The sequence below is a fragment of the Calliphora vicina genome, chromosome 5 (assembly GCF_958450345.1).
Source record: "Calliphora vicina chromosome 5, idCalVici1.1, whole genome shotgun sequence".
Classification (NCBI taxonomy): domain Eukaryota; kingdom Metazoa; phylum Arthropoda; class Insecta; order Diptera; family Calliphoridae; genus Calliphora; species Calliphora vicina.
The window spans coordinates 8,294,106-8,306,554 of record NC_088784.1 but is presented as its reverse complement, the minus strand read 5'-3'; the positions used below and the strand labels follow the sequence as shown (position 1 = coordinate 8,306,554).

At 36.1% G+C, this 12,449-nt stretch overlaps 3 protein-coding genes across 3 annotated transcripts; all 3 read right to left on the bottom strand.

Annotated features, from left to right (window-relative positions):
• Positions 1-2,154: 2,154 nt before the first annotated feature.
• On the bottom strand, positions 2,155-11,071 carry LOC135959880 (transmembrane protease serine 9-like). The gene is made up of 3 exons (XM_065510999.1): positions 10,281-11,071; positions 4,702-5,473; positions 2,155-2,970 (listed from the first exon to the last, which is right to left on the bottom strand). The coding sequence occupies exons 1-3, from the start codon at positions 11,045-11,047 to the stop codon at positions 2,194-2,196; spliced, it is 2,316 nt and encodes a 771-aa protein (XP_065367071.1). The 5' UTR covers positions 11,048-11,071; the 3' UTR covers positions 2,155-2,193.
• LOC135962478 (trypsin alpha-4-like) lies at positions 3,464-4,272 on the bottom strand. Its single transcript, XM_065514435.1, has one exon. It carries the CDS (start codon positions 4,240-4,242, stop codon positions 3,472-3,474), a length of 771 nt encoding a protein of 256 aa, XP_065370507.1. The 5' UTR covers positions 4,243-4,272; the 3' UTR covers positions 3,464-3,471.
• A 579-nt stretch (positions 11,072-11,650) lies between the features above and the next one.
• Positions 11,651-12,449, bottom strand: LOC135962490 (trypsin alpha-4-like). Its single transcript, XM_065514447.1, has one exon. The coding sequence runs from the start codon at positions 12,428-12,430 to the stop codon at positions 11,666-11,668; it is 765 nt and encodes a 254-aa protein (XP_065370519.1). The 5' UTR covers positions 12,431-12,449; the 3' UTR covers positions 11,651-11,665.

Below are 12,449 nucleotides of genomic sequence, written 5' to 3'. Positions count from 1 at the left end.
ACTTGTTTATTTAAAATTTTTTTTTTGTAAGGGGTTATTTAAATTACAAAATTTTTATAAGAATTCCATGAATTATTTGGTGGGATTCATGTTTAATTTATTCCTGACACTTTAGCAAATATTATTTTATTTGGTAATGTTTGAGTATTCATTATATTTTATTTTTTTTGTTTCAAAAATAATTAAAAGATTTGCGATTAGTTTAAATATTATCAGTTATTTGTTGATATTCGTATGACCATTGCTTACTTTAAACAAGGGGAAATACAAGTGAAAAAAGTCGATTGTACTCTTTAGCTGAATAAATCAGTTTTGTTCACATTCCCAAATTTGATTATGATCGGTATATTTCTGACCACAGTTCTCATACAATAAATTAAGTCTCCTAATTATATGTGAAATTCAGCCTAAATAAGTCTCGTATGAACTGGATAAGGCCAACTTCCCAAATTCTCTTTAACTAAAGCACCTGCTAATGGCGCTGTTGTTTCGGTTTCTGGTTGGGGCACCATTTCATATGGTTCTTCGTCCATTCCCTCTGAATTGAGATATGTCGATGTAAAAATCGAATCCACCGCCTCTTGTGCTTCGTCTACTTACAATTATCTGCGCATATACAGTGGGTAAAGATGCTTGTCAAGGAGATTCTGGTGGTCCATTAGTCTCTGGCGGTGTTTTGGCTGGGACTTCGGCTGTGTTACGCTGACTACCCAGGAGTCTATTCTGATGTTGTTATGTTGCGTATCTGGGTGATCCATACGGATTCGACTATTTGAAAATTGTGTTAAAAATATTTAGAACGAATCGATTTTGATTATTTTTTTATTGGGAAGAAGTTATATTTACATTCAAAAAAGGTGGTTAATAATCGACTTTAAATTATTATGTATTCATTGAATTATTTCATATTAAATTAAATTCAAGCCACTCAATTATATTGCAGTTGAAAATTACTAAAATTTTTTGTTTAAATATTTTTTGCCTAAATATCGGTCTCTGAAATTTTTTGTTTGTGTCTATTGTTGAATCTGGAACCAAACCAAACCAAAGTATGATGCACAAATATGATGCAGCCCCTAGAGAAAGTCCGTTAAATCATATTCGCTTTTCAAAATCAGTGTTGTCTTACCCACAACGATTCTACAGTCTGAATAAAGAATTTGTTTAAGAGTTTATATTTCAAATTGGTGAAGTGACAGTCTAAACAGAAATAAACGTAAGGTAGAAGTTTAATACTGTTTAATCAAATCTCTGTTCACAGCTTGATTTTGTGGAAACATTATTTTCTAATTTATGGGGACTGATTATTATTATTAGTGAGGCTCTACGCACTGCGACCCATAGGATCTTTTGTGCAGCCATAGATTTAGACTACGTATAAAGCCAAGTATTTTATTTGGTGAGAGATCAATTACGTCTCCAGGGGCCATTAAGGTTCTTCCGATTCATGTTCAGAGGTTTCGGCATGACGTTCACAAAACCTGCACTGTTCATTCTCAACGTTACCTAACATAAATTGGTGATACTTTAATCCACCATTTCCGGTAATAATCCAGTAAGTATCCTCAAGTCACCATTTCCGAGCGAAGACAACGACTGGGATCAACGTCTGGATAGGGTAATGAATCGTTTGGACTGTCTTAGTGCTGGTAAATTACCCCAAATTCGGGTAAATTCCGTTTCAACCCAAGAACGAATGCGTTCAGTAGTGTATCCATGTGGAATGCCAAAGTACGGTTCAGGACCTATAAACGAGTGTCGAGCGCCCCTGCTGGCAACACAATCAGCGCGTTCATTGCCAGCGTGACCTTCATGGCCAGGTACCCAGCATAATATAAGTTCATATTGGGACTGATTCAAAAACTCGAAAGCGAAACAACTTTAAAATTTTAGTATGAATATTACCCAGTTTTTCATAAAAAAATCAAAATTGCTTTCCGGTTGTGTTTCTGAATAAGGCCCTAAGCATTCTGACATTATATTCAGCATACAATTTTAATTAAGACTTTAAAGAATTGCATAGTTCTTGTTTGGCGTTGATTTCACCAAAAGATTAACTTTGCTCCAAGCAAACTCTTTTCAAATACTTTTCTAATTGAAATAAATCAAAATTGTAACTACATTTTAGAGTGTTTGGTCAAAAGTAATACAATATTTCTAAATTTTTAAATAATTTTTATTAAACATCGAAATTTACAAAGTGGAAGCTGTGGTCTCAACCCAGGAGTGGAGAACGGCAACATCAGCGTACACACCAGGGTAGTTAGCAGCGGCACAACCATAGCCCCAAGAGACAACACCAACCAAACGTCCACCAGAGACCAAAGGGCCACCAGAGTCACCTTGGCAAGCATCTCTGCCGAAAGTGTAGGCACAGATCATGCTTGGTTTGATTTCGGCACCATAACCGTAAGTGGGGGAAGCGCAGATGGAGTTGCTGAGAATTTCAACATCGATGCATCTCAATTGAGTAGGGATGCCGTAAGCGCCAGATGAAGTAGTACCCCAGCCAGAAACGGAAGCAGCAGCACCATTAGGGGGAGTAGTAGTAGCCAACTCTATAGCTTTAATGGTAGAGGACATAGTCAAGGAAGAGCTCAAACGGATGACGGCAATATCGTTGACCATGGTGCGAGAGTTGTAACCTTCGTGGGTTTTGAAAGCAGCAACACTGACCAAAACACCACCGGAGTTCCAGTAGGTAGAACCAGCACGAATCTTCAATACAGAGGCAGATACGGATTGCAAGCAGTGAGCAGCAGTCACAATGATGTTGGAGCTGTAGATGGAACCACCGCAAGAGTGAGAACCACTACGTTGGAGGGAGATTTGCCAAGGGAAGGAGCTAATGGTGGTAGCTTCACCGCCAACAATGCGACCATCCAATTGAGGGAGCATACCCTCAGGCACGGCAGCACCCAAAGCACAAGCAATGGCGGACAATAAAATCACAAACTTCAACATACTAATGAATTACGAAACTATTGGAATTCTTTAAATGGCTCAGATTATATAGGCAGAAAAATAACACTTTCTATCCAAATTGATAAGATTATGAAAGTTCAATTAAAAACAATCATATAGTTTTTGCCAAGAAAGATATCGATTGGAATAGAAGTGATTTAAAAAAACAGTTCAAACATTTTTAGATATTTAGCATTGATTAATTTGTTTATAAGTTTAAACATTAGCAAACAAATTGCTTCGGACATCCAGATTTAATTAAAATTCTAAGGTTATAGACAATTGTCTGAGAAACCAAGATTAATTGTCTGAGGTACCAAGATATATTGTCACGATTATCTGAAGATTATTAACGATTTAAGATATTTGATTTTTTTTTTTACTAAAAATCGATATAAAACATCGACTCTCATCGAGGATAAAATTTATTGTTGCACAGTGAAATAAAACCACATTTTTATATTCTTAATTCTTCAAATAAATTTTATTTAAATATATCAACAATAATTAAATAGAGCTTGCGGTACTAACAACCCAGGAGCGAAGAACAGCAACATCGGAATAAACACCGGGGTAGTTGGCGTAAGCACAACCATAGCCCCAAGAAACAACACCAACCATGGCACCGCCAGAGACCAATGGACCACCAGAATCACCTTGGCAGGCATCCTTGCCTACTGTGTAGGCACAGATCATGCTGGATTTAATTTCAGAGCCATAGCCATAGCTGGAGGAAGCGCATGCAGTGGTACTAACAATTGTAACATCAACGGATCTTAATTGGGTAGGAAGCGAAGATCCACCATATGAAGTAGTACCCCAACCAGAAACTACAGCGGCAGCACCATTAGCAGGAGCAGAAGAAGCCAAACTGATGGCCTTGATGTTAGAACTGAAAGTCAGCGATGATGCCAATTTAATGACAGCAATGTCGTTGACCATGGTGCGAGAGTTGTAACCTTCATGATTCTTGAATGAAGCAACACTAACCAAAACACCGCCGCTATTCCAGTAGGTGGAACCAGCACGCACTTTCAGGACAGAAGCCGAAACGGATTGCAAGCAATGGGCAGCCGTAACAATAATGTTAGAGTTGTAGATGGAACCTCCACAAGAATGGGAACCACTACGTTGGAGAGAGATTTGCCAGGGGAAAGCACCAATAGTGGTAGCCACACCACCAACAATGCGACCATCCAATTGAGGCAGCATACCCTCGGGAACGGCGGCACCCAAAGCGCAAGCAACAGCTGACAATAGAATGACAAACTTCAACATGTTTGTTAAATGAAGACTGATGTTTACTTTCAATTCTCAACATTATTTATATGAAAACTTCTATAAATCCATTAGACAAGTTCATTATATCTCTAGTGGTTATTAAGACAGTAGGCTTTACAACAAGTTGATAGTTTATCAATTTAAAAATTCCAATCTTGAATACCTTAGACTATGAATTCTTGACAAGTGGATGGATTACACTGAGAAAAGAAAATATTTACAAAGAAATGTTTGCTTAAATTGGTAAAAAACTATGATAAACTATTTTGTAGTCTCAATAAACCCATTGTTAGAGATGTTCCTGGATAATGTTAGGTATTAATTTTTGGCGGTTATTGAATCTTGGATAAATTTCTTGAATTTATAGTGTTTGATGAAAAGTAATGCATAACAATTTAAGAAATACACAGATTTCTTATATATTTCTAATCAATTTTTATTAAACATCGATATTTACAAAGTGGAAGCAGTGTTTACAACCCAGGTGCGGAGAACGGCAACATCAGCATAGACACCAGGGTAGTTGGCAAAAGCGCAACCATAGCCCCAGGAGACAACACCAACCAAACGTCCAGCAGATACCAATGGGCCACCAGAGTCACCTTGGCAAGCATCTTTGCCGACAGTGTAGGCGCAGATCATGCTGGGTTGAATTTCGGAGCCATAACCATAAGTGGAGGATGCGCAGGAGGAGGTGCTAAGAATTTCAACATCGACATATCTCAATTGAGTAGGGATGCCGTAACCGCCAGAAGAGGTGGTACCCCAGCCAGAAACAGAAGCAGCAGCGCCGGTAGGAGGAGCAGAAGTAGCCAAATCGATAGGTCTAATGGTGGAGGACATAGTCAAGGAGGAGCTCAAACGGATGACGGCAATATCGTTAACCATGGTGCGAGGATTGTAACCTTCGTGGTTTTTGAAAGCAGCAACACTGACAACAACACCACCTGAATTCCAGTAGGAAGAACCAGCACGAATCTTCAATACAGAGGCAGAGACGGATTGCAAGCAATGGGCAGCAGTCACAATAATCTTTGAGTTGTAGATGGAACCACCGCAAGAGTGAGAGCCACTACGTTGGAGAGAGATTTGCCAAGGGACATAGCTGATGGAGGTAGCTTCACCGCCAACAATGCGACCATCCAATTGAGGCAGCATACCCTCAGGCACGGCAGCACCCAAAGCACAAGCAATGGCCGACAATAAAATCACAAACTTCAACATACTAATGAATTAGTAAACTATGGAGACTCCTCAAATGGCTCAGCTTATATATCAAGACAAAGAGTACTTTCTTCTATCCATGTTGATTAGATATAAAATTTTAATTATAAACAATAATATGTATAGATGTTTGCAAAGAATGTGATCTCACATTAATATTGGGTAATCTATTGGGTTTTTCATTAGATCGATTAGAATTGCAGTGATATAAAATCAAATTTATTCTTTGTTTTGGATTAAGGCGTATTTAATAAATATTTAATTAATTAAATGCAACAATACTGCACTTGCTTTGTAGCAGTAAACGCCTTTTACCATGCAACAAATTCTCACGCTTAAAAAATCCCTTCTGCGAGATAAAAGATAATGAAATTATGAGATTGCCAGCAATAATAATTATTTGTGTAAGTAAAATTGTAAGGATTAATTTAATTTTCTTTCCAAAATGTATAGTATATATCCTGGGTCCTAATAAAAATTATCAATATCGGTCCATGATTTTCACCATACAAATGTCCACCCAGAATACTGTTTGAGCAAACAAATATGTAGATTATGCGGCAATCCTGATAAAATTAGTTCTAAGTACTCTGAATTATATTGTAAAGTATGGCGAAAATTGGGCAACATTTGTCCATAGTCCCCATACAAGATCCTCCTAACTGATTCGAACATTTAGAATTGTCTTATAATAACACTGTGCTAATTGAAAAAACTGTCGAGATATACCGTTATTTCGAAAATGGAGGAGGTTGCACAACATATATTCGCGTAACTCAAAAACGGTTTAGTTTAAAAAAAACTTTGGAGACAGTCACGATTTGTAAACAATTCTTTTTTTGTTTGACATATACATTTGTAGTTAGTCCTATAAAAGAAAAATGGAGCAAATCGGGAAATATTTTGACCCGCTGTTATCAAAAAACTGGAGTATGGTAAAAATATTGATAATTTAATTTTCAAATGCAAATATCGCCTAAGCTATAAGAGATAGTTGATAGCCACGATAGTTGATAGTGCTCGATGAGGAGATTCTATATGTATAAGCTTTTTGAAATCGGAACACAAACGAAGAAATAAGATCGTTCTACAAATTGATTATACCCAAGTCCTACTTTGGAGACCCCTGGTCGCACCTCTGGTGGACTCATGCTTTGTATCAGTGGACTCAAATTTCAAATCTTACACTCGACGACACTTTTTCTTTGCACATGTCAAATTTCATTCAAGTCGGACTAAGGGTTTAGATTTATTTCCCTGTTTTCTTTCTATACCACTGTGCACTGCACGATGTAGCTACCCAGCAAAAAATATTCTGGATTTGGAAGCAATAAATATGATTACTGCATCTTCTACTGCTACATTAATTGCATCCTAAAATTATTGCCTTACAAAAATGATTTTGGAAGGCATACATTAAGCTATTCGTATAGGTGGTGAAGAACTTAGAAAAAATCAGCGCTTCTTGTTAGGCAATCACTGGGTCTGTAAGATTTTATTGCTTCTCAGCAGCTCTAAAATCTCTGTGCACAATTGTTTGCACATATTTAATTCGATGAAATCAGGTTAATTTAAAGCTGTGAAATATGCTTATTTTGGATTCCTTATTCAGAGCCTCTACGCGAGGAATCCCATATAAAAATCATGTAATCTTTCATGCGAAGTGGTAGCAGTATACAAGTGCTCTCTGCCTTACAAACCTGCTTCCGAGGAAGCACCATTTTTTGCTGGGTAATTACTATGAGTTATGTACTTTGATAAAATATTATGGGATATTTGTATTATTTTTTGTGAATAGAATGAAAAATTGTGGACAGATTTTAATAATTTAGAGCTTGTTTTATTTGGAACTTCGTTTCTTAAATGTGTAAGAGCATATATGCATTTTTAAATTTTTAATGCCGTTTTAAAACCCAAAAATTTCGAAATTTTTCTAAAAAATTATTTTTTTTTCAAAAAAAATCATATTTTTAAAACGACTGCGAAGTTTGTAAAGATGTTAAGCTTTGCTTCAAGATAATTTCATTGCGGAATTTCATTTTTTTTAGTTTATTCAATAAACTAAACGACTTTTGAGTTATGCGAATATATGTTGTGCAACCTCCTCCATTTTCGAAATAACGGTATATCTCGAAAATACGAGCTAACCTTAAAAAACGATTAGCGTACCGAATTAGTTTAAGCCGGTGGGTGCCCCCCTTGACAGAAAAAAAGGTGTCAATTTCGTGCATAGTGTAATTAATATCGTGATGAAATTCGACATAAACTATTTTTATTTGAACTGAAATCTTTCTAAAAACTATTATGAGGATCGGTACATAATTGACACTAACCGCGTATAAGCCCTATATCAGAAAAATATTAATATACATTTCGACATAAGTCATTTGAAGTTTTAAGGGCTCGCGGGAAAATTTCCAGGGAATATTTTTTTTTTAAATTTTCGGTTTTTTTTTTTTTGGGATTGGACAATATGAACCAATTTACGTAAAAATGAAAAACTATACTTTTTCTCTTCCCAATATTGCAACAAATAGTCATCCACGTCCAGTCTCACATTTTTAAAGTTGTCTATTTCAGCCTTCGTCATCTTCTGAAGAAAAATCCACTTCAAGTTCTCAAATTGATGTTCTGAGCAACGATGACGTATTTCGATTCATCGATTCGTCAATCAGAAAATCGGATATTGGTTGAAGTGGAGATACTTCAGGAAAATTTACCGAAATATTTTTCCCCTGAAAATGAAATTTGAAAGTAAACAAAGTTTGTTTACTTTGCACTTCGTTGCTTTGGTTCTTTTAAAAATAAAAGTTATGAGTAACAAATAACAAATATTCTTCAGAATTACGTTCCTATTAGGCAACGTAAAAATATATAAAACGAAAATAAAAGTTATGAGCAACGAAAAAAAATATATTATGAATAAAATTTATTTTCATTGAAAATAAATAAGTTAAAGAAATTAAATTTTATTTCTACCACACAGTGCAACACGAAAAAAATAACCATATACGGACAGCACTACGTGATAAAAGACCCGTGTCTCTCAGTTTTACCCAAAGTCATGGACTTTTTTATGGCCCCCAAAGATTTGGGGCCTCGGTGTCATTTTGGCAAATAAGTGATAATTTTCTCAGGCTCATATCATGCAAACAGTTCGGAATTTTAATTTACTCTCTGTGGCAAAGTTGTAGCCCTTGTCATAAAGAACAAAAATTTTGAACATATAAAATCAAACAAACTTCAATTTCAAAATCAAAATCGCAAAAAACTTTAAAAAATATTTCCATGACTTAAAAAATTACACACAGTGCAATATAACAATTTTAGCTAATTTTTTATTCGATATTTCCGAATTTTTCTCACTGAACTAAAATTTTTCAGCCACAGCAAAAAAAATCGGTCAATAAGAATGAAGCAAATTGAAATTGTTTGTTCTTAAAGGAATTATTAAGGTGCCTAACATTACAACTTCTTAGAATAGTCATATTTGGAGGAAATAATAACAATAATAGTCTTTAAAATTTGTTTATATACAATTAGTGGCTTCACAAGGTATCCTTTCAAGTCATATTATTATAATTTTCTAATATTTATCGACTTGGCGGCTCGGCTTCACCAGCTCATATGCGTTCGTTGCATTTTTATGCTGCTTGGTTACGACAGCACAATAATCATAACATTAGAACATTTTTTGCTTCAAAGAAAATAACAAAATCTTTAACACATTGTGAAATATTAGAACATTATGACAATATCGTTACGAAATTGTACTTGAATTCAAATATAACGATTTTAACGGCTGATTTAAAGTTGCATAATGATTTCTAATAGCAGTGCTGTAATAGCAAACTGTAACATATCTGTGGGCATTATTAACATTGAATAAAAGCTTTCAGTTGACCATTGATCGTAAGTAAGGCAACGCTGTTTGCTGCGACCGTATATTCGAATTCGAATATTCAGTTAAAGAACATTGTAGAAAGTACACCACAGATGGCGTATGTATTAGAAAGCTCTAGAATATACGAGCTTTGACAATTAAAGAGCAATCTAGAGTGCAGATGGCAGTGTTATAAATAGTGGCAGAGGTTGCAGTAGTTAGAGAGTTTATCAGAGACGCTATTCGAATAAACATCAACTGAATGCCTTAAAGTGTTCTGCATTTTTCAAGTGAATTCGTGTACATTATAAAGTGTGTCTGTATTTCTGCGAATTTATAAACGTGTATAAAAAACATTGAGTAACTATTTAATTCTGTTGTTGTACTTTTTAAATAAATAAAGAGTTGTTACAATTTTCAAACTACTAAACGGCTTTTATTTGCAATCAAAAGTATCCGCTTTATTTAAAGGAAATAAACCAACGTTTTGAAAAGGTTAAAACGTAACAATATAATAAAATGAATACCTTGTTAATCCACAAAATATGATTTGAAAAATATCTCTTTCGAAATGAATTACGCATGTTTTTCAGAGATCTTAAGTTTTTTAACAAAACAATAGAGTTATTGACTTTATACCGGTTAAAACCATAGAGAAACATAGAGCGGAAACTAGAAAAAAACTCAAACAAAAAAATTACTCAAAATAATCACACATACGAGTGTTGTTTTTGTTTTCGCATACTTTTTTCTAATAATATATTCTCACCACTTAGGTTTCTGACAACTGAGTTAGGTATTTTCTGTCTTTTTGCACTCGTATTATATTATAAATCCTTAAAAACGTTGGCCCAATTAATAAAGAAATACACAAAATATTTTTATACTCGTAATGTTTACTCAAGTTTTATTAAATATCGAAATTTACAAAGTGGCAGCTGTGTTCTCAACCCAGGAGTGGAGAACGGCAACATCAGCGTAGACACCAGGGTAGTTAGTAAAAGCGCAACCATAACCCCAAGAGACAACACCAACCAAACGTCCACCAGATACCAATGGACCACCAGAATCACCTTGGCAAGCGTCTTTGCCGACAGTGTAGGCGCAGATCATGCTGGGTTTGATTTCGGAGCCATAACCGTAAGTGGAGGAAGCGCAAGCGGAGGTGCTAAGAATTTCAACATCGACGTACCTCAATTCACTAGGGATGCCATAAGCGCCAGATGAAGTGGTACCCCAACCAGAAACGGAAGCAGCGGCACCAGTAGGGGGAGCAATAGTAGCCAACTCAATAGGCTTAATGGTAGAGGACATAGTCAAGGAAGAGCTTAAACGGATGACGGCAATATCGTTGACCATGGTGCGAGAGTTGTAACCTTCGTGGGTTTTGAAAGCAGCAACATTGACCAAAACACCACCGGAGTTCCAGTAGGTAGAACCAGCGCGGACTTTCAAGACGGAGGCAGAAACGGATTGCAAGCAATGGGCAGCAGTCACAATAATCTTTGAGTTGTAGATGGAACCACCGCAAGAATGAGAGCCACTACGATGGAGGGAGATTTGCCAAGGGAAGGAGCTGATGGTGGTAGCAGCACCGCCAACAATGCGACCATCCAATTGAGGCAGCATACCCTCAGGCACGGCAGCACCCAAAGCACAAGCAACGACCGACAATAAAATCACAAACTTCAACATACTAATGAATTAGTAAACTATGGAGACTCCTCAAATGCATCAGCTTATATAGCAAGACAAATATCACTTTCTTCTAAACATATTGATTAGATATACAATTTTAATTATAAACAAAGAAAGTGATCTCATGTTAATATTGGGTAATCTATTGGTTTTTACTTTATATCGATTAGAAATGAAGTGAAACAAAATTAAAACATATTTTTTCTTTGTGTTGGATTAAGGGGTTGGGTTGAATAAACAGCAAAAAATGCAACAACTTTCTAAGTGCATTTTAATGTAGCCTTATTCGCTTCTTTACTTTACCTTCTTAGGTATTACTTTTTAAAGTACTTACTTTGTAACTCTCACAACTCTTAGCTCAGCCAACAGTATTTTCTTGTGTCTTTTACAGTATTTTGTAAGTCACTTACAAAATACATTATTTATTGGATATACTACATTAATATTTTTTTTATAGATCATCAATAAAAATTTAAAAATTCAAAATAAATTTATTCCTTTACAACCTGTTATCTATAACATTTTTAATTTTTTTTATTGTAAAGAGTTCGAAAACAATTTCCATATTTGTAATTCTTCAAATAAATTTAGTTATATATATCAATAATAATTAAGTTAAATAGAACTTGCAGTTCTAACAACCCAGGATCGAAGAACAGCAACATCGGAGTAAACTCCGGGGTAATTGGCGAAAGCGCAACCATAGCCCCAAGAAAGAACACCAACCAAGGCACCGCCAGAGACCAATGGACCACCAGCATCACCTTTACAGGCATCTTTGCCAACTGTGTAGGCGCAAATCATGCTGGATTTAATTTCAGAGCCATAGCCATAGCTGGAGGAAGCACATGCAGTGGTGCTGACAATTGTAACATCAACGGATCTTAATTGAGTAGGAAGTGAGGACTCACTAATTGAAGTAGTACCCCAACCTAAAGCAGCAGCACCATTAGCAGGAGTCGAAGAAGCCAAACTGATGGCCTTGATGTTAGAACTGAAAGTCAACGATGATGCCAATTTGATGACAGCAATGTCGTTGAGCATGGTGCGAGAGTTGTAACCTTCATGAATCTTGAACGAAGCAACACTAACCAAAACACCGCCGCTATTCCAGTAGGTAGAACCGGCTCGCACTTTCAATACCGAAGCCGAAACAGATTTCAAGCAATTGGCAGCCGTAACAATAATGTTAGAGTTGTAGATGGAACCACCACAGGAATGGGAACCACTACGTTGCAGGGAGATTTGCCAGGGGAAATCGTCAATAGTAGTAGCCACACCACCAACAATGCGACCATCCAATTGAGACAGCATACCCTCAGGAACAGCGGCACCCAAAGCGCAAGCAACAGCTGACAATAAAACGACAAACTTTAACATGTTGATAAATGAATACTGA

What these genes read in the sequence shown, in the direction of transcription:
- LOC135962478 (XM_065514435.1), bottom strand. Translation starts at nt 4,242, where the DNA reads ATGTTGAAGTTTGTCATTCTATTGTCAGCTGTTGCTTGCGCTTTGGGT.
- LOC135959880 (XM_065510999.1), bottom strand. Translation starts at nt 11,047, where the DNA reads ATGTTGAAGTTTGTGATTTTATTGTCGGTCGTTGCTTGTGCTTTGGGT. An exon ending in GAGAACACAGCTGCCACTTT is followed by an intron (nt 5,474 to 10,280) that starts GTAAATTTCGAT and finishes TTACTAATTCAT; the next exon opens with TAGTATGTTGAAGTTTGTGA. An exon ending in TAAACACTGCTTCCACTTTG is followed by an intron (nt 2,971 to 4,701) that starts TAAATATCGATG and finishes GTTTCGTAATTC; the next exon opens with ATTAGTATGTTGAAGTTTGT.
- LOC135962490 (XM_065514447.1), bottom strand. Translation starts at nt 12,430, where the DNA reads ATGTTAAAGTTTGTCGTTTTATTGTCAGCTGTTGCTTGCGCTTTGGGT.